The sequence below is a fragment of the Oenanthe melanoleuca genome, chromosome 11 (genome assembly GCF_029582105.1).
Source record: "Oenanthe melanoleuca isolate GR-GAL-2019-014 chromosome 11, OMel1.0, whole genome shotgun sequence".
Taxonomy (NCBI): domain Eukaryota; kingdom Metazoa; phylum Chordata; class Aves; order Passeriformes; family Muscicapidae; genus Oenanthe; species Oenanthe melanoleuca.
This window is the reverse complement of record NC_079345.1, coordinates 1,815,595-1,837,033: the sequence shown is the minus strand read 5'-3', so window position 1 is coordinate 1,837,033 and position 21,439 is coordinate 1,815,595. Positions and strand designations below refer to the sequence as shown.

The 21,439-nt window shown below is 42.5% G+C and overlaps 1 protein-coding gene across 1 annotated transcript in view; it reads left to right on the top strand.

Annotated features, from left to right (window-relative positions):
* Window positions 1–21,439, top strand: part of BANP (BTG3 associated nuclear protein) — a 116,089-nt gene that overhangs the window by 7,458 nt on the left and 87,192 nt on the right. Inside the window, exons 2-5 of the mRNA XM_056500709.1 lie at window positions 3,299–3,424; window positions 4,232–4,326; window positions 5,500–5,699; window positions 19,589–19,711. Of these exons, the coding sequence (XP_056356684.1) occupies window positions 3,355–3,424; window positions 4,232–4,326; window positions 5,500–5,699; window positions 19,589–19,711 (488 nt within the window). The 5' untranslated portion in view covers window positions 3,299–3,354. The remainder of the gene's footprint in view (window positions 1–3,298; window positions 3,425–4,231; window positions 4,327–5,499; window positions 5,700–19,588; window positions 19,712–21,439) is intronic.

Sequence of the window (21,439 nt, the reverse complement as noted above, 5' to 3'; positions counted from 1 at the left end):
ATTCTCCATTCCCTCCCTGGACTGGCTCCAGTCCCTCACTGTGTTTTGGCTGAGCCCAAGCCTGACCAGAATCCAGCTGTGCCCCAGGGGACAGTCCCTGCCTGGGGCTGCTGCCAGCCAGGTGCCAGTGGCCTCTGCACACCTGGGCACACCTGGGCACACCTGGGCACACCTGGGCTCCTGTTCAGCCACTGTCCAGCATCCCCAGCCCTTTCCCACTTTTCCAGCCTGCAGCTCCAGGGCCCTGTGGAACCTCGTGGTCCTCACAGCACCTCCAGAAGAGGAACCTTCCTGCCCCAGGGCCGAGACAGCAGCTGAGCTTTCCCTGCTTTCCCTTGCACATTCCCAAGGGATAAGGAACGTTCAGGTTCAGGCTCACAACGCTCAGGAAGCTCCAAGCCACACCAAAGCCTGTCCCCTTTGGGGGCACCCAGGGAATTGGAGATGAGGAAATCCCTCCAGGACACACCAGAAGCTGCTCCTCACTTTAAGACTTGCAGGAGCCCCTGGAATTCTCTGGGAGAATCCATAAGTGCAGCATAAATCTGCCAAAAGCCCTGGGCTGGAATTGGTGTGAGCCTGGCTGGCCAGGCTCTCCTTTACTGGTATATTTTCCACTGCCTGGTACAACCTTTTCCCCCATCCCCTCTCCAGATAGTTACCATAAAATATTCCTGTGCTGATCCAACTTCCCTGTGCTGCTTGGGGGAGCAGTGGGCACGTTCCTTGGCCCTGCTCTGGTTTATCCCCAGCTTCCTGGCTTTCTGCTCATATTTTCATTTTATAAGTTAAAATTTGTTCCTGGGAATAGTTCAGCACCAGTGGCTCAGTGCCAATGTACATACACTTAATTTAGATTTAATGGGGACTAGAGTTTCAGACAGGAGGTGGAAATTAGGGGGAATATAGAGCAAATTTGGAGAAAAAGAGTGTTTTACATGAGAAGTGCTGGTAAATACTTCACTGAGTAAAGTACTTGGAAACTAAAATGTCAAAGTTACTCTGAATTTGTTGACTGGAGCTTTCTGGAGCTGACAAGCTCCTCTAATTCTCATCCTGGTGCATTTTATCTGACTTTCCCCTTGGTCTGAAAGCAAGGTCAGCCCACCAGTACCATTTACTGCTGGAACTTGAAATGGTGAATGTGGGAGAGGGACACTTAATTCAAGGTGTGATACCTGCAGTGGCTGCAGCTTTCCTAATCCCAACATTTCCAAAAATTTATTTGTTTTCCCCTTTATGTTTTGATACAGGATGGCAGCAGAAGGGAACTTTGTCCTGGCTTTGAAATGCCAGAATTGTGTGTGTGACTTAGTGAAATTAGAATCAAATCAGTTTAAATGAAATAACACTGATGTTGATGTTTCTCTCTGTGGGTGTTGTAGCTGCTCTGCTTGTTGTAGGTTGATGGTTGTGCCCTTGTTTCAAGGCTCTGGGACAGAATATTTGGGTATTCTTGAGGTGAAGTTGAATATTTTCAGCTTATGGGTGTTGGGAACAGGAAATCATTTGAAGAAAGGTTCAATTTAATGTTTTTTCATTTAATTTTGAAGGCATGTGGTTGGGTCATTGGGTTGTCTGTGCCAGGACTTGGATGATCCACGTGGGTCCCTCCAAACTCAGGATTTTTTGGGCTAAATATGTGAATTACTGAAATTTAAAATGTTTATTTAAAATATACAAATTTCTTGCAGTTCTTTCAGAGGAGAAATTTGTAGCTATGAGTGATTTCAATACAACACATGCAGTGAGTCCTGTAAATAACCAAATTACAGAAAATCCTGTATAAATCAGCTTTTCACCAGTTGGGTTTTGTTGTAATTTGGTCTTTTCTAGAGCTTGGAGTGGTTGTTGTGGAAATCATTTGAAGAAAGGTTCAATTTAATTTTTAAATTTAATTTTGAAGGCAAGTGGTTGGATCATTGGGTTGTCTGTGCAGGACTTGGATGATCCATGTGAGTCCCTCCAAACTCAGGATTTTTTGGGAAAAACATGTGAAGTACTGAAATTTAAAATGATTATTTAAAATACACAAAATTATTGCAATTCAGAGGAGAACTTTGTAGTTATGAGTGATTTCAATACAACACATGCAGTGAGTCCTGTAAATAACCAAATTACAGCAAATCCTGAATAAATCAGCTTTTCACCAGTTGGGTTTTGTTGTAATTTGGCCTTTTCCAGCATTGGGGTGGTGGCTGTGTCCCTGCAGCTGGGGCTGTGTGACACCCTGGAACACCAGTGCAGCACAGCTGCTCTGTTCTCTCAGCCTGGCTGGGCACCAGGGCTTCTCAGAAATGGCAAATTCCACTTGCCAAAATGGCACCCACAAGCGCAGAAGGACTGCCAGGGTTTTTGGGCTTGCTGCCACACTCTGTGCTGGCCCAAAAGTCTTTCACCATGAGCAGAATTTCAAGTGACTCAGTGCTGGCAGTGCTGGTATTTTGAGTAAACAGTTTGGGGGTGTGGGGAGGTCTCAGAATCCTTCTCTAGGTTGTGTTGCTCTCCTAAAAATTTATCCTTTCCATGTCTGGCTTAATGGATTTCTTGGGCTCAAGTGTTAGAGGAAAATCAGTGTGCATAGTTGGATTTGATTCCATGTCAGTGTTAATGGATGAATTATCTTTTCCATCAGTGAAATCTCCATTTATCTCTCCAGTGTTCTTTACTGCAGGTTAAAAAAGAAAAAAAAAAACCCAGTGATCTCTTGGTATTCCTTGTCTAGCCCTGTGTAAAGTGGGAGGAAACACAGCTAGGAGACATTGCAGTGATCTTATTTCAATTTTACAGGTTGAAGGTTTCTCTTAAAACACTAATAAATCCCCTGGACTGAGAATTCCAGGGGAGCAAGGCTGAGAAATATTTTGACTTTCAGATCAGGACCATATCCTGAAAATGGTTCCATCAGAGCTGAGCTGTAGATAAACCAGGCAAGTTCATCTTGAAGAAAAAAAGTCAAGTTTTGCTCTAGTTGTAGTAAAAAGAGAGGAAACTCCTCATTTTTACTGGGTTTAGGAAGATTTTAGAGGCCTGTTAAAATTCAGAATTTTCAGGTGTGGCTTAGAACTTCCTGAGCTTTGTGAGTCTGAACCTGAAAATTCCTTGGGAATGTGCAAGGGAGAGCAAGGAAAGCTCAGCTCCTGTCTCAGCCCTGGGGCAGGAAAGTTTCCTGTTTTGGGGGAAATTTGGAGATGTCAGTGGTCATTCCTCTTGGAGCTGAATCTCTTTGAGGAAGGAGAGTGGACAGGGAGGGGTTGGTGCTGTGTGCAGAGTTTCTCAGGTATGACATGTTTTGCAGGAGTGCATGCCTGGGGAGCTGCAGTGGTGCCTCAGGGGTTTTGCTGCTGCTTCTGAATGATGTCAGAGCAGGATTTGGCAGATGTGGTTCAGATTGCTGTTGAGGACCTGACTCCAGATAATCCAGGTAGGAAGAGATTTACAGCAGCTGTTAACTGCAAATCACTGCTGAGCTTTTCTTTAAATGCAAACCAGGCTTTTATTCCAAAATAAAATTGCTTTTGAAGCCCATATTCCATATTTTCCATAGCTTCACTTGTGTGTCTCCAAACCCTTTAGATCAGATTATTTTATTTATTTCACTTTTCTCTTAAAGGCTTTATTGCCTGTTTGTTTTTTGTGCAGGGGTAGACTAACACCAAAACCAATGAAATATTCCTGCAGAGTTGTTTTTTCCCATGCTTTTCCTCCAATGGGAGCTGTCCCCCATCCATTAGGAATTGTTTTGTGGGTAAGAAAGTTTGTCTCATCCATTATTAAAATTCTTTGGACAGTAACATTGAAAAACACTTCTGCAAGCAAATATTTGGCTATCACTTGCTCAGAAATTGACTTCCTAAGTGAAAATAGTTTGAGATGTTGGTCCTCTGTGGCCACTGCAAGTTAATGACTGAAAGAACAATAATGGAAATGAGAGACAAAAAACTTGCTTTTCTGACAGAAAATGAAAAATTTCCCTCAGAAATGGTCCCAAGGAGTTGGAGGAGAAGCTGGGACCTGCCAGTGCTTCAGAAGTTTTTTTTCAGCTTGGTAGAGGAGCTCAAACCTGGTCCCATCCCCACTGGCAGATATTTGAGAGAGCAAGTGTCAAAGAACACATTAAATATCTTAATTCAATTCCATGCTTTTGTTTTCTCCACTTCCTGTGGTTTCAATTTGAGCTTTTTCCTCTTGGGTTCTAAACTCTGGCAATGTTTTTTTTTTCCCTTTGCAGTTGTGTTGGAGAACCATGAGGTGGCAGATGATGATGTGGAACCTGCCCTGAAACGTCAGAGAATAGAAATCAACTGCCAGGATCCCTCTATTAAGGTTATTTAATGCCATTTCCTGGTTTTATTTCTAATGCAAATTAAGTTTAGGGAAAGTTGCTACAAGAATATAAAATAAATTGTTTATATATACCTAATACTGGAATTATTCTTGTAGATACTTATGAATTTTTAGGCATGCATTTAAAAATCTGGATAATTGTCTAATTTTCCAGTGTAGAATTAGTAGTAAGAATTTCAGATGCATTATAAAACATCACCAGAATTAATTCAACTGACCCAAAACATAAATACTTGACATTTTTTGATAAAGTAAATGAAGTTGACCAAAAAGATGAACTTGAGGATGTATTTGTATTACAATTGCAGCATGTTTGAATTCATTGTTTGAAGCTAACAGCATTCTCCTGATAGATAATTCTCATTTAATTCCAGCTCAGGAGCTCAACATGCCCCTGCTGTTCTCACTGCTGGGATTTAGGGTTGGTTTTGCCCTGGAGTGGGAGTAGCTGATGAGTATTTTAGTGCCCCAGGCAGTGTGCTGTAATTGTGTGTTTTTGGGGTGATCCCAGGAGCTGAGCTCTCTGGAGGAGGGCTTGGGGTGTCAGTGGTTGCAGGGCCACAAGATGGCACAGCTGCTGTTTGCAGAGCACACAGAGTCTGCTTTCCCAGGAGAACCCACGTGGAATATGTTTTCTTTTCAAGAAGATTGCTTAGCAAAACAGATTTTATTTATTTGCTTTTCATGATTTGCTGTTCAGCAGGAAGCTGAAGTGAGTGGCATTAATTGTCTCTGAGATTTTTTCTGTTGATACAATTTCCACTGCAATTTATCTGTTTGAGCAGGAAAAAAAAACCTCCCTGACTTTATCCAGGAGGATGCATCCAGAGATTTATAATCCTTTTGTTTTCACATGTGGACTGGAAGGCTTTGGCAAGTCATTAGAGATGATTTTGCAGTGGATGAAATCATCCTGACAAAGTGCTTAGGTGAAAATGGCTTTGGCTGGGCTGCTCTTGGCTCCCAAATAAAGATCTGGAGGAATCAGAGCCTGCTGAAACGCTCCTGGATGTCATCAGGGGTGGATTTTGTCACCAGCCAGGCTGCAAGTTCCTTTAGGATTGCTTCCCAGGCACGTTTCTCCCGAGCTTCCTCAGGAGTGGGCTGGGCTGTGAGTGCTCAATCCGGGTTTTCTCCCTCCCTCCCCCGCAGTCGTTCCTGTACTCCATCAACCAGACCATATGCCTGAGGCTGGACAGCATCGAGGCCAAGCTGCTGGCCCTGGAGGCCACCTGCAAATCCCTGGAGGAGAAGCTGGACCTGGTGATGAACAAGCAGCACAGCCCCATCCAGGTGCCCATGGTGGCTGGCTCCCCGCTGGGGGCCACCCAGACCTGCAATAAAGTCCGATGGTAAGGGCACAACACTCCCAAAAACCAACCCCAGCCCTAAAAACCCCCTAAATCCATCATTTGGGCATTTCCTCCTCTCTGCACAGCTGGCAAGAGGTAGAATTCATTTATGTCCAAGGTAATTCTTGCAGCAGCTTTGTGTTACTCAGAAGCAGATGCTGGTCCAGGGACAGTTTGCAGCTCTCCCCACATTTCATCCTGACTTAAACCAGACTCCTTCATCCATCCCCTGGAAAAGCCTCAGCAGCTCTTTCAGACAGGTTTTTGAGACTTGCTCTGCTTTTATTTATAGCTGTTTTGACTTAATGAGTTCATCATTGTTCTAATTGCTTCTCATTTTACTTCCCTTCACCAGAAGTACAATGGTGTGTGTTTTATGAGCTTGTTTGCTAAAGAATCCTGCTAGAAAAATACCTCTGCTTATTTTGGAGTTAGAAGCTGGAGATGGAAAATCTGTTGAATAATCTAATGCACTTGCTGAAAGAGCAGGCTTGACCTGCAGTCCCTTTGTGTCTCACTCCTCTAATGTGGTTTTAAATACCTAAATCTTGATGTGCCTGTCATCTTATCATCGAGGTGATCCCAGCCAGAGAAATCTGCTTAACAAAAGACTCTTTTCTCCAACACTTCTTCCTTCTTTTTCAGATTTTTTTATAGCTGGAAAACACTTCATACTTCTCTAAATAATTACTTTTTATTCTCCATTACAAAGGTGTGCAGGCATTTAATTTTTCTTTTAAGCAGGTGCTGTGTCTGCTTTTACCTCTGCTTTTGAGGGCTTCATACACTGAAAAGATGAATTATGGCTGAGTTGTGTAATAAGAGAAGCAAAGTTCAAGGAATAAGGACTTGGATCATAGAGGAAGTAACCAGAGTTTTACACCAGATTTTTGCTAAATACTCTTTTCTCAATAATTGTTTCTTCAAAAGTCTTTTTGAAATCTGGGCTGATTTTTTTTTTTCATTAATTTAGAGATCTTCAAGTTCTGGTGCACGAGCTGAACTTTTCACTGAGGTTTGTGCACAAAAGGCTTCAGAAACCTTTTCAGGAACCCATGGCCCCTGTGGGACCCTATTAATTCATGCTCAGTGAATGCTTTCCTCTGTAAATTGTTCTGTTTTGAGTTTCTGAAGGGATTTGTCAGGCCTGAGTTGCTTGGTTTGGTTTGTTTTTAGATCTCTGCAACCATCAGAAATCTGCCCTGGCTGTTGATGGTGCTTCACCTTTTGGATTGGGTTACAAATTTTTGCTGACAGCTCCTCAGCCAGTCTGACCATCATTTAGATAGAAGTCTTGAAGGCAGCAGGAATCTCTGCCCCAAATATTTGTTGCTGTTGGTCTGAAGTTGCACATTATCAAAGGTGTGGTGCCAGGAGAGCACTGAGGGCTTTTTGTCCTGGAGCAGACTGTGGCCTGTGGGACTTGAGAGAAAATAGGGCTGGATGTGTTTAATTTGGCACTGGGGACACTCCAGTTGCACAGAACATTTCCCTGAATTCCCTGTTTTTCATCCATAAATCCCTTTATCACTTGCTGGTTGTTTCCAGTTAAAGGCTGCTCCATCCCACCAGCTCTGTGTCCTTCCCTCTCCCCATCCATCAAAGAAGGCAGAGCTTCCCATAAATTGGGAAATTGGGATTTTCAGGTTCTGCACAGGAATGGGATTCTCCAGCCTCCTCCTGCTGCTGCCACCAAACTCTGGGTTTGCTGCTGGAACACAAAGCTGTGGTTGTTAAAGGCTCTCAGGGAAGGTGGTGCTGCAGTGCCAGGAGAGCAGCTCTTGGGAAAGAATGGGAATAAATCCAGGAAATACCTGGGGATCCTGGCTGAGAATTGGGGATCCATGAGCTGGGGGTGCTGCTGGGTGAGGGGCTGGCCAGGATTCTGCCCCTCAGGTGAGACCCCACCTGCAGAGCTGCCCCAGCACAGGGAGAGAGCCCAGGATGGTCCCAGGGATGGAGCAGCTGTGCTGGAACAGCTGGGACTGTCCAGCCTGGAAAAGCTTCAGGGAGATCTTATTGCAGCCTGCCAGGACCTGAGAGAGCCAGCAGGAAAGATGGAGAGAGACTTTGGACAGATGGAGGGACAGGACACAGGGATGGCTCCCACTGCCAGAGGGAAGGGTCAGATGGGATTTTGGGAAGGAATTCCTCCCTGGGAGGGTGGGCACAGATTCCCAGAGAAGCTCTGGCTGCCCCTGCATCCCTGGAAATGTCCAAGGCCAGGCTGGAGGTGTTCAGATATAAATAGAATAAATCCAGAGGTAAATGGAGCTCAGGTGTTTTCCTGGACCCATTTTTTGCTGCAGGTGAAATACACACCACAAACATCTGGTTCTGTTCCATGTGCACTTGTGGCTAATTGATAAAAAGTTGATAAAAAACGTTTATATTTTTGTATTTAATGAAAGTGGGAGAGTTAAATGTAGATTAATTGCACTCAATTAATGAGCCACAATCCATCCTGGTGTCCTTGAACAAAACTAGCTGGGGGTTGAACATTGCCTTGTTCATTTGGAGGTTCCTCAGATGCAGTTTGGTACCAGATGGGATGCTGGAATTTGCTGTATTTGAGTAAGTGTGGATCATTAAATTGTTTGTTTTACCATTGAATTTAATCAGCAGAACAATGGAATTGAGTTTGGAGAGCAAGACTTGTCCACCCACCCTGCAATGTGCCAAAACCTCCTGGCTCCACGTCCCCAAATTCCTGAGCTGTGTTTCTGCTCATTGTTTCCTTGTTTACAACTGGCTTTGGGGTCTAATAATGCACATTTGAGAGTTGAGATGATTTTAAATGAGGTTGTAAAGCAGGGAATGTGGTGTGGAATGAATTGTAGGGGGGCTGTTCCAGATTTAGCAAAAATACTCCTGCATAAAACCTTTAGAAAAACAAACAAACCTAAAGAAATATAATCAAGGGATTGGTGTATAAACCCTACAAGAGCCAGAATTCTATTTTAAACATTTATATATATCTGTATATTTATTTCTTCTGAGAGTTACAAACCCCTTGGCCAACCTAATTGCATTTTTATCAGGAGGATTTTTACAGATTATAATAAACTATCCCCCTATGCTAATCCAGACTTTTAGCAGGAATAATAATTCCTCAGCCCTTATCAGTGAGCAGTGGCTGCTGAGTCTCTTCCCTGTGTTCACTGGAGTTGATATTATAACTCATTAGGGGATGTAAACCACTTTATATCCTTTTATTTCACTCAGTGATAAATAAATTTACATTGTGAACCTGCAGGATTCTTGCTGGTTTTAACTCAATTTAAGAGCTAATTGTTCCTTCTTGGAATTGCTTCTGAAGACCCTGAACTTGCAGGAGGATTTTAATTGATTGATTTGGAAACAAAGCATGGAGCAGAGGATCATGCAGGGTGAAGAGTTTCTTTTCAAGGTGCAGGTCCATGAACCACACACTGAATTTCAGACCTGAAAAAACATTTCCTTGGAAGCAGATTCAGCCCTGGAGGCAGCTGGGGGTGAGAGGGAGTCCCATACAGAGACAGAAATTTGGGATAATTCTCAAGGTTTGGTTTGGAGAAGCTTTGGAGTTGCCCAGACTTTCAGGAATTCTGTCCCTCTGCAGCAATCCAGGTTTATTTATCTTTTATTTATCCTTTCCTGGGGTCTCACCCAGCAAAGCAAATGTGAAAATAGTGAATTCTGGACATGACCACACCTGGACTTTTGTCTTTGCTTGGGATGAACCCTCTGGGATCCATAAATTCCCAAACCTTCCCTTTCTGTCCATGCCTCTGGCATGGGAACAAATATTTATTTAGAATTCCATCAATAATTACAAAGAATTATTTTCAATATTTGAGTTCTAGGCAGAGGATTCTCCCAGGTGGAATTCTGGGGCTGTTTTCCTGAAGGATGGAAATTGGCACAGTTGTTTGGGATCTGTTCTCACCACCCTCATTTTGGTTACACTCCCAGCTGGGGAACAGAGTCAACACTGACAATGAAAAAATCATCATTAACACTTCATGAATTAAAAAATTCAACTTAGAATCACAAGATTTTTAAAGAGCACTGAAAAAGTGTAAGCCAAATTTTTGAGCAAAATAATTTGGTAAGGTGAGATTTCAGTTAAGGAGGTGAGAATTTGAGTGGCAGTTCATAATTTTGTAATTTTTGCATTTCCAGCCTTTTGAGGCTCCTGTTTTCAGTTCTCATAAAGAGATGAAGGGGTTTTCACACATCAGTTGTTTATGAACACTCTTATTTCAGGTTGGTGTGCCTTGGAATATGTGATGAAACCCCCAAATTCCTTCTTGAGGTGACCTAGAGAAGTTTCTCTGAAAATCACAGTTCTGTCCTGCATTCAAAAATGGAGTTTATAAACAATCCAAACGAAATAAAGGCATTATTAGATTATCTGTCAGCTCCTCTTTCTTTATCCAGGGTTCTGTTGTTTCTTTGGCTGTGGAATGAAAAAAAAAAAAAAAAGCCTCTCAAAACTTGATATCCTTAATTCCTTGGAAAACATGACAGTGCTTTCCAAAATCTCCTAATTTGTCACAAAACTTGTCAACCTCGACCTCTTGAGGTTTCATTTTATTTTGCCTTCCTGCCCATGTGGATTTCATGGAGAAGGTTTCTAGCAGCTGATATTTATCAGCACCAGAAGTTGATATTGGAAATAAAGGCTGGGATTTTTATTAATTCTGAATTCCCCCAGCACGAGGAGGAGGTGGCATCTTGCATGAAACTGCTCCCACAGCAGAGTTCTTGTGGAATTCCACATTCCATGAGTGCTGCACTCAGATATTGGGCAGCCAAGTGCCCAGGAAAATTTGTTGATCAGTTGGGAAGCAATGCCTGAGTTCCAGCATGTGAGGGGAGAGGAAAGGGTCATTTATGGAATTAAACCAGAAATTGAACATCATCCTTTCAGCTGTGCTGAGGAGAGTTCAATAATTCCTGCCTGGATGGGATGGAATTCATTTATAGAACTTTTCAGTCTGACCAAGATTTGAACTGTGGATTCCTTCTCCCCACTGCAATTTTTCTAAAGTGAATGGTCTCTGATGAAATATCATTTCTGAGAGTCCAATAATTCAAATGAGAGCTGAGCAAGTAGCAGCTGATGATTTAGGGCTGAGAAAAAGGATGGAAAAAGTGGTTTGGATATTTTTAATTGTAGTGGTGCTGTTTCAAATGTGCCTGTCAGGCTTAAAACCCCAAAATGAACTTGGACAAAGAGGTGGTTTTGAATTCTTAAAGAGAATTCACACTGAAAATCAGATTTTAGGTAATAAAGAAAGCTCCTTCAAGGTTTAGATAAAGGTTTCAGATGTGGTGACAGGTTTGATATTTTACTTTTTTGCTAGGAAATTGTACATTTTCCATTTCCCTTGTTAACTTAGCTCAGGATAAATGTGCAGTCCTTTAATTTGGGAGGTTTGCAGGATTCCTGTTCACTCTGAGCCACATGTGGATAAACAGTTTATTTATTCCCACTCGGCTGAAACACTTGCTTTGGATCAGAGACCTCAGGGAATCCTTTTAGTTCCATTTAGAATCAACACCCTTTAATTGTGAAAGTTTCTAGGAAGAAAAAAAAAAAAGAAAATACATGGGAATCAAACAGGATTTGGGTATAGACACAGATTAGGGGCCAATTACTGTGTAAGAACATTTAAAATCAATTATAAGGTATTAAAATGTGGGTTAAACTCCTCCCTTGGCTCATGGATGTTGGAAAATGGGATAATTTGCAGTGAAACTCAAAAATTTATCTGTGAAGCAGAGCACTGAGTTGTGAAAGCCTGGGTTGCACACAATATATTTAATTTATTGAGCAGACAATAAACAGAAGGGGGCAGAAAAGCCTTATTTATTCTTTTGGGTTCCAGCTTGGCAGAATTGAAATATTTTAAATGGGAATTTGAAAATCCAGCAGTAAAAGCAGTCCCTGAAAACTTTTCATGTAGTTTGGGGAGTTAATTCTGCCAGTGAAAGAAAATGAATGAAGAGGAGAGCAGGTAATCAATTAGTGATTAAAGTGATTGGATTATAAGTGATTAAGGATTGGAAATAACAGGGATTTAGGTGGTGTCCCAGAATAATTTTTGTATCTATTTTAAACAGTTTAAAATACCAGTAATTCAATTTTTAAAAATTGCAAAAAAACAACCTGTTTGCTTTTGGAAAATCATGTGCTAATTGAAATTTAGAGACATTTGAAGAAGAATTAATTCATTTATTTCAGTGGGTTTATTTAAAGCAGGATGGAAAGGAGCACTTAGAGGGATTCCCAAGGATGAACCAACCTGAAAAGTTGGAATTGCTGCTCCTGGAGTCTTTTCCAACCTTTGTGGCTCCCAGATCTCACTGGGACTGTTCCATCTGCTCTCCTTGGCAGCAGCTGCCACTTGACTGCTGCATTTCCACCCTAAAACCCTTGGAATGTTTTTCCAAACAGCATTTCCCCCTTTTTTATTTTTTTTTAGGAACTGTACATTTTTGCATATCTTGAGCTCCATCTCTTTGTTCCACAGCAGGAAATCTGCTCCCAATAACTCCTGAAATTGTGTTTTTCATACTGAGGGAAGAGCAGGATTTCTTTTAGGTGCCCTCAGGAGATCTGGAAATTCAAGATTTAATCCCTGATTTCATTCCAAGCATCCTTGGAATGGCTGGAAAATGTCTGTGGTGGTGGCAAGGGCACAGAGCTGGCTGGGAATTTTGGAAAAGCAGAATTACCTGGTGCCAGTTATTCACAAACCCCTCAGAAAGAACTCTGGGGTGTTTGCAGGAACCTGATACTGTATTTATTTGTTACCTGGTGATCAGTGATATGTCATTCATATCTTGAAATCCAATTTATAACCCTGCCTCCTCCACCCCCACCATTCTCATGCTTCAATCTAATATCAAAAATTTGCCAGAAAATCATCTCCAAATAACTAATTCTGTAATGAAGGATTCCAAATCTTCACTCCTCTATTTTCTAAACATGCAGAATTTCTGTTTGAATCAATAATTTCCCTCCTGGAGGCTGCTGAGGATCAGGGCAGCTCCTCATTTCCCACTGAGCACAATCTCCACTTGCTGCTCCTTATCTTGCTCAGGAAGTTAAGGCTCAAAGAAGGGTAATAACTGGAAATTTCTTCCCAGACTGCCTGAAAACAAGATATCTCTGCTCTTGGCTTTTTATGAGTCCATTTATCTTCCAAAAGGGTGGCATTGACCTGCTGCTTATGGCATGACCCAGCCTTTTCTTGGCCATATTCAAAAGCTGAAGACTGATAATTAATTTATTTTCTAGCACTTTTCAATCCTGCTGGCCTGGATGGGTTTTTCTCTATTTTCCCCTGTTTTTTCCCTATTTTTCTCCTTATTTCTTCCCCATTTCTTCCCTATTTCTTCCTTATTTTTGCCCTATTTTTCCCCTGTTTTCCTCCTGTTTTTTCCCTATTTTCCCCCCTATTTTCCCCCTATTTCTTCCCTATTTCTTCCTATTTTCCCCTGGTTTTCCCCTGTTTTTCCCTATATTTCCTCCCTATTTTTTCCTCTATTTTTTCTCTATTTTTAATTTTTAAAATATTTTTTCAAATTTTTTCTGTTTTTAAAGTTTTTTCATATTTTCCTTTCTTTAAAAACTATTTTTTCCCTATTTTTTTACTAGCTTTGTACATTTTTGCTATTTTTTCTAAATTTTTTTCTTTTCTAATTTTCCTGGTTTTGTGTATTTCTTAAAGGCAAAACATACCTTGAACCCTATGTCACCACACTTAATTTTTACAGTTGCAACTGTGTTCAAAATGAGAGATTTAAAAATTTTGTTGTGATTTTTTTACACCAAGATCTGAAATGATTTTTCTCCTCATTGAGGGGATGGAAAATCCCTGGAGGAGCAATCCTGGCTTGGGGACAGGAGGGTTTGGGGTCACCTGTGCCTCTTGATCTCTTTGGAAATGATATTATCATTTTAAAATTTGGTTCTCCAGGTGGGTTCAACTTTTCTCAGAGCACAATAATCCCCAGGAAAGTTTAACAGCTTTGAAAATTGGATTAAAATTAAAATTACAAAAAATTAATCTTAAAGCTGGTAATATTTTCTGCCTCCAGCCAACCTCCTCTGTAGGTAAAGATGGATTTTACAACTTGGAAAATCACTGATTTGAGTTGAAAATCTGATGTTGTTTAAATTGTTTGGATAAAACATCATTTCCTTTATCTTTTATTATAAATTGCTCCCAGCCCTCTCAGCTCCAGGAGTTTTTCCAGCCATGCCTGGTGCACTTTGTGCTGTCCCTGGGGGATTTTAAATCCTGAAAATGAGGGATGCCACTGTTGCTTTTTTGGCCATTTTCTCTGTCTGGACCATGAATTTGGGAATTTCAACTGGAATTATTGAGGTGCCTGTGCATCCTTGGCTTCCCAGCTGCTCTGTTTTTCTCTTCATTCATTTTGGGCCAGAAATCCAAAATTCTTGGGCAGTTTGATGCAGTGAGGGATCCTGAGTGGGTTTTCTCTCTCCTTTTTGGAGGGGGATCCTTAACTCTGTGAGCAGCAGGGGGAGGAAGCAGGTGGCCATCAGGGCCAAGCAGCATTTTGACATTATCTTCCCAAAAAATGATGAAAAGATGCAAAGAGGGGCTGCTGGTAGGGATGAACACGAGTGTTAGTGAAAGATAAAATAGGGGAAAACAAGGAAAACACCACATAGTGCAGAAATATTTGTTATATTTAGATTGTCTCCCTGCTAGGGATCGTTGTGATATTCCTCCACACATGAAGTCAACATTGAAATCTTAATTTAAACTGGGAAATACCAGAGTTTAAGGGCTCTTTCCAGCCTCTTAAGGCTGGAGAGTTTTACATTTAAATCTTAATTTAAATTGAGAATTTAAGGGCTCTTTTCCAGCCTGGTTTTACTTCAGGCTGGAGAGTTTTACATTGAAATCTTAATTTAAATTGAGAATTTAAGGGCTCTTTTCAGCCTGGTTTTCCTTCAGGCTGGAGAATTTTACATTGAAATCTTAATTTAAACTTGGAAATATCAGAGTTTAAGGGTTCTTTTCCAGCCTGGTTTTACTTCAGGCTGGAGAGTTTTACATTGAAATCTTAATTTAAATTGAGAATTTAAGGGCTCTTTTCCAGCCTGGTTTTCCTTCAGGCTGGAGAATTCTACATTGAAATCTTAATTTAAACTTGGAAATATCAGAGTTTAAGGGTTCTTTTCCATTCTGGTTTTCCTTAAGGCTGGAGAGTTTTACATTGAAATCTTAATTTAAATTGAGAATTTAAGGGTTCTTTTCAGCCTGGTTTTCCTTAAGGCTGGAGAGTTTTCCAAAAATCTTAAATCTTAATTTAAACTGGGAAATACCAGAGTTTAAGGACTCTTTCCAGCCTCTTAAGGCTGGAGAATTTTACATTTAAATCTTACTTTAAATTGAGAATTTAAGGGTTCTTTCCAGCCTGGTTTTCCTTCAGGCTGGAGAGTTTTACATTGAAATCTTAATTTAAATTGAGAATTTAAGGGCTCTTTTCCAGCCTGGTTTTCCTTCAGGCTGGAGAGTTTTCCAGCTCCTCTTCCCATTGCTGCCTCTCCATGGGAGTGAGGACAAAGGGAAGAACCTGTCTGAAAATCTCATCCAAGTCACTTTGAGGTTTTTAGAGAAACACTTTTGATCCTCATGGGAGAGAGAAATGTCATTTTTTTCCTTCTGCCTGATTTTTCTCTGTCTCTCCACATGGAAAGCTCAGCTGGGAAGAGGAGGAGAGGATGGTCCTGGCATTGCCAAAATTCTTTTCAGTGCACTCAGGGTGATTGGCAGTTTATTGGCAATGGAGCCCCAGCCTTTAAGATGAATGATCAGATGTGACTCTCACATTTTCCATACTGAAAATGACCTTTGGCAGCAATTTCCTTATGCAAAATATAGCCTGGCCTTTTGTATGTAAAAAAAAAATAATCAAAAATCAGAGGCTAAATATGCAATCATTAGTTGGAATGTTTATTTTTTTAGGAATATTTTCACCTGTAATTTGACAGATTATTTAGTAAACTACTTTAAAAAAATCCCCTAATATCTGCAGGTTGCATGCATTTAAATTTTTTTTTTTTTTTTAGAGAGTTGTGTCCAAGAAGAGGCAAATTGCAGCTCCAGTCTCTCCAAGTCCTAAAGCTGTTGGGGAAAGGAATAAGTGAGCACAAATGGAAAGTTCTGGGGCTGTGCAGACACTCTGGGTTTGTGAAACTCCCCCTGACCCCTGGAATATTTTCCTTCCATCTTCCCCTGAGGACTGGCAGCACTCAAAACTTGCTTCCCTTGGGATCTGAGGGAATTCCAAAGCTTTCCTCCTCCTCCTCCTCCTTTGTTTTTTAGTACAGAAGGAATGGTTAAAGTTGTTTCATTTTCATCTTGGAGAGGTGGAAGAAAAGAATTGGAATAATCCAAGGGTGCACTTGGCTGTAATGAATTTGAATGGATTTCTGTCAGCTTGGCCCAATATTTTGATTTTATATAGAATTTCATTTTTTATTTCATTTCTATTCAGCAAATTTCTAAATAAATCTGAAAGCAGGGACTAGAACATCTCACAGGGAAGCAAATTCTTTATCACTTTTATCTTTATCAGGTGGGAATTGCTGTCAGGAAACAGGGACAGGGGGAGAGGGAGAGGCTCAAGCTGCTCCAAGGGAAATTCAGATTGGACACCAGGAAGAATTTCAAACAAATCCATAAAAATGAACATTCCTAAAACAAAGCAACCCCCCCAATTCCTTATTTTATGCCAATTTTTAGTTGCTAGGCTTTTTTTTTTCTTTTTTTTCAAATATGAACTTAATAAGAGCTAAATGCTAAGGACTTTGTAAATGTAATTTTATTGCATTTATCTCTCCAGTTGTAGTTAATTATTCAGAGTGTTCATTAAAAAGAAGCTTTGGTAAGTGACATTTTAAACAGGCCTTCAGAAATGATTGCAGGGGAGATGGTGATAAAGAACAGTGTCAGAAAGTGTAAAACACTGGAACTGAAACTGGGATGTGGGAACTTCCAGGAGAGCTGTTTGGGTAATTTGGGAGCTGTAATGAGCACACACACCTTGCTGCTGCTGTTTCATCAGCTGTTTGCTGGGGTTTTTAAATGTTTGGTGCAGAGAGGAGAGAAGGAAATTGTCTTTTTTTAAAAGTAAAATTGTGTGGGATTTTCCCCTTGAACAGGTGAGTGGATGTGCCTAAATCCTGATTCTCCAGAGAACTGGAAAGCAACAGGACCCCCCATTTCTCCTCTTTCTCTCTCTTTCTCTCTCTTTCTCTCTCTTTCTCTTTCTCTCTCTTTCTCTCTTTCTTTCTCTCTTTTTCTCTCTCTTTCTCTCTCTCTTTCTCTCTCTTTCTCTTTCTCTTTCTCTTTTTCTCTCTCTTTCTCTATCTTTCTCTCTCTCTCTTTCTCTTTCTCTCTCTTTCTCTCTCTCTCTCTCTTTCTCTTTTTCTCTCTCTTTTACTCTTTCTTTCTCTCTCTCTTTTTCTCTCTCTTTCTCTCTTTTTCTCTGTCTTTTTTCTCTCTCTCTCTCTCTCCCTTTCTCCCTTTTTCTTTCTCTCTCTCTCTCTCTTTTTCTTTTCTTTCGTCTCTGTCTTCTCTTTCGTCTCGTTCTACTCTTTCATCTCTTTCTTCTCTCTCTCTCTGTTTCTCTCTGTCTCTCTCTCTCTCTCTCCCCCTCCCTCCCTCTCCCTCTCTCTCCAAGCTGATCTCCACGTGCACAGGAGCAGCTCTGGCAGATCCTGCACTGCTCTGGGATAGCCCAACACCCGCAGGGCTCCCTGCACTGCTCTGGGATAGCCCAGCACCCCCGGGGCTCCCTGCACTGCTCTGGGATAGCCCAGCACCCGCAGGGCTCCCTGCACTGCTCTGGGATAGCCCAGCACCCGCAGGGCTCCCTGCACTGCTCTGGGATAGCCCAGCACCCGCAGGGCTCCCTGCACTGCTCTGGGATAGCCCAGCACCCGCAGGGCTCCCTGCACTGCTCTGGGATAGCCCAGCACCCGCAGGGCTCCCTGCACTGCTCTGGGATAGCCCAGCACCCCCGGGGCTCCCTGCACTGCTCTGGGATAGCCCAACACCCGCAGGGCTCCCTGCACTGCTCTGGGATAGCCCAGCACCCCGGGGCTCCTGCACTGCTCTGGGATAGCCCAGCACCCCGGGGCTCCCTGCACTGCTCTGGGATAGCCCAACACCCGCGGGGCTCCTGCACTGCTCTGGGATAGCCCAGCACCCCGGGGCTCCCTGCACTGCTCTGGGATAGCCCAGCACCCCGGGGCTCCTGCACTGCTCTGGGATAGCCCAGCACCCCGGGGCTCCTGCACTGCTCTGGGATAGCCCAGCACCCCCGGGGCTCCCTGCACTGCTCTGGGATAGCCCAGCACCCCCGGGGCTCCCTGCACTGCTCTGGGATAGCCCAGCACCCCCGGGGCTCCTGCACTGCTCTGGGATAGCCCAGCACCCCGGGGCTCCTGCACTGCTCTGGGATAGCCCAGCACCCGCGGGGCTCCTGCACTGCTCTGGGATAGCCCAGCACCCCCGGGGCTCCCTGCACTGCTCTGGGATAGCCCAGCACCCCCGGGGCTCCCTGCACTGCTCTGGGATAGCCCAACACCCCCGGGGCTCCTGCACTGCTCTGGGATAGCCCAGCACCCCGGGGCTCCCCAGGTCAGCCCTGAGGAGCTGCTGTGCTCTGAGGGCTCCCAGTGCTGCCCAGCACAGCCAGTATGGGCAGGGCACTGGAGCCTGGGGCTGTGGGAGCCAGACAATCCGGGGCAGCTTCTGTTTGTGCCAAAGCTGGGATCCCTCCATGTCAGCTCCTCACAGGGCTTATCTGCCTGCATGATGGATCATTTGGCACTGCAGACAAGTGTCTCTGCTGCAGCTGAAGGAAATGCACTTGCTGTCACCAGACTGGCTTCATCTGTGCTTCAGCAATTAGCCAAGGGAAAATAAATGGCCCCAGTCACGTTTGGGATGGTGGAGCTGTGAGAACAAGGGTGAGCTGTTTATTGTGGGGAGCAAAGAGCAACTGAACAAAATGTCTCTCATTCCTTCTCCCTGAGCACAGCAGGAGCAGTTTGTGTGTCACACCCAGCCCTGGGAATCCTGAGTGCTGGGTGGCAGTAATGTGAATAATCCCTGCAAACAGAGCAGCTGCTAATCTGCACCTGCAGACTGGTGTTTATTTCACATTTCCTTTGCAGTCCAGTGGAGACTTAGCATTCTCCATTGTCATCAGGAGTGACAAGAGAAGCTTCTTCTGGTTTTTCACACAGTAAATGATTTTTGGTGTTTGGTTTTGTTGTTTTTTTTTTTTAAATTGACTTCAAGAAGTAGTTCAGTCTTGTTTTTATTCAGTTGCAGTCTGGTCCTGTTTGCTCTGATGCTTCTTATGCTGCTCATCTTCCCACTCTGAGGACAACACACACCCTTTATAACCATGCTCATCATCCACTTTTGCAATAAATCCTTTTAAATTCTCTTTTCCTAGGAATTACCCTACTGAGCTGGTGCATTACCATGTAAATTGGTCAGGTTACCTCTGCAAATTCTCAGATTATCCCAAAAAGAATTTGGAGGAGCTGTGATTTACAGACTTCCCCCTGTGTGTCCTGAATTGATGAATTCCTTATTGCTTCCCCAGGGGTCATGGACTTGGATATAATTCCATTGGAGCCATCCATCCTCTGGAAAAATCAGAGCCCTGGAGGTGTCAGGCTCGATGGATTGCCAGGATCAGCAATGTCAGGAGAGGGACGAGGCCCAGAGGCTTCCCTGGATTACTAAAACCCTCTCCATGGATTATTTATGAGCTTTGCTCCTTTACATTCCCATTCCCTCTGTGAATATCTTTTTTTCTTTTTTTTTTTTCAGTGTTGTCCCTCAGACCACTGTGATCCTCAACAACGACCGGCAGAATTCCATCGTGGCCAAGATGGTGGGGCAGGAGGAGCCACTGAGCAGAGCAGCAGATTCCCTGGAGAACATCCTCAGCAAGTGAGTAACATTCCCTGAAAAATATCCTCAGCAAGGAGTAACAGTCCCTAAAAAATATCCTCAGCAAGTGAGTGACAGTCCCTGAAAAACATCCTCAGCAAGGAGTAACATTCCCTAAAACATCCTCAGCAAGTGTGTAACATTCCCTAAAACATCCTCAGCAAGTGAGTGACAGTCCCTAAAACATCCTCAGCAAGTGAGTGACATTCCCTAAAACATCCTCAGCAAGTGAGTGACATTCCCTAAAACATCCTGAGCAAGTGAGTAACATTCCCTAAAACATCCTGAGCAAGTGAGTAACATTCCCTGAAAAACATCCTCAGCAAGGAGTAACATTCCCTAAAACATCCTCAGCAAGTGAGTGACATTCCCTAAAACATCCTCAGCAAGTGAGTGACATTCCCTAAAACATCCTCAGCAAGTGAGTGACATTCCCTAAAACATCCTGAGCAAGTGAGTGACATTCCCTGAAAAACATCCTCAGCAAGGAGTAACATTCCCTAAAACATCCTCAGCAAGTGAGTAGCATTTCCTGATAAACATCCTCAGCAAGGAGTAACATTCCCTGGAATCCTCCCTCATTCCCTCCTTGGGCAGAGCCACTTTCAAAGGCAACTTGAAGGGAAAAATGAGGAATGCAGGAGGTAATAATGCTGGGAAAATTGAACCTGGGCTTGGACAGGTTCTCTTCTTCCCTCTTGATGGGAGAGAGCATCCTGGAGGAGCTGGGATTATCTCTGTGTTAATTAAAGGAGGGTTTCCCATAGCTGTGGATCTTTACAGGATGCACAATCCCTTTGAACACCAAAATTGAACAAAAATTGAACAAACAAAACTTGGGCTGCCTAAAGTGAATTTTAAACAAGCAGACCTGGGGATTCTGCCACCAAAAATCCTCCAACTTGTCCCATAACTATTACTATATTATAAAAACCTCACATTTCAAACCTTCACCATGTGAAATCACACACTTCCATTTAACTACACAGCTGTGATTTTAACTCCATCACTCACATTTGGAACCCTCCTCCAAGGCCTCAGGTCAAAAGCAGTGTTCTCCTGGGGTCAGTGCCAAAGCTCAAAACCCCCAGGTTTCTGTGTTGGGAAAATAAGAATTTGACAGGAAGGTCTCACAGATTTGGATGTGTAACAGAAAGATCTTTAAATGCAGAATCTGAAGAAGGAATAGAAATGAGAGCAAGTTTTGATACAGAAGAATTGCTGAGCCAGTCTTAGTGGATAACTAAGAAGCCACAGGGTAAAATGAGTTGGAAAGGGTTTTTATGACTCAGCACAAAGAATAAATCCACCTCACACAAAAGATGTTTTTGCCAAGCAAAAAGATTTTCACAGGCAAACAAGAATGCCAATGTTGCAAGTAAAGAAAAGATCTTAAAATTTTCCACTGCCAGAAAACTGAAAAACAACTTCTAGATTAAATTGTAACATATTAATTTATGTGATTGGAAAACAGTAACATGAATATGGTAATGTCAGTAGTTATGATAGGCTGTAGGTAATAGTGAAGGTGTTGATAGGTTGATAACCAGAATTTTAAATAATAAATTAATTGCTGTATCAGCTGGATACAATAACCAGAATTTTAAATAATAAATAAATTACTGTATCATTTAGAAACAATAGCCAACATTTTAAATAATAAAAAAATTGCTATATCATTGAGATACAATAACCAGAATTTTAAATAATAAATTGCTGTGTCAGCTG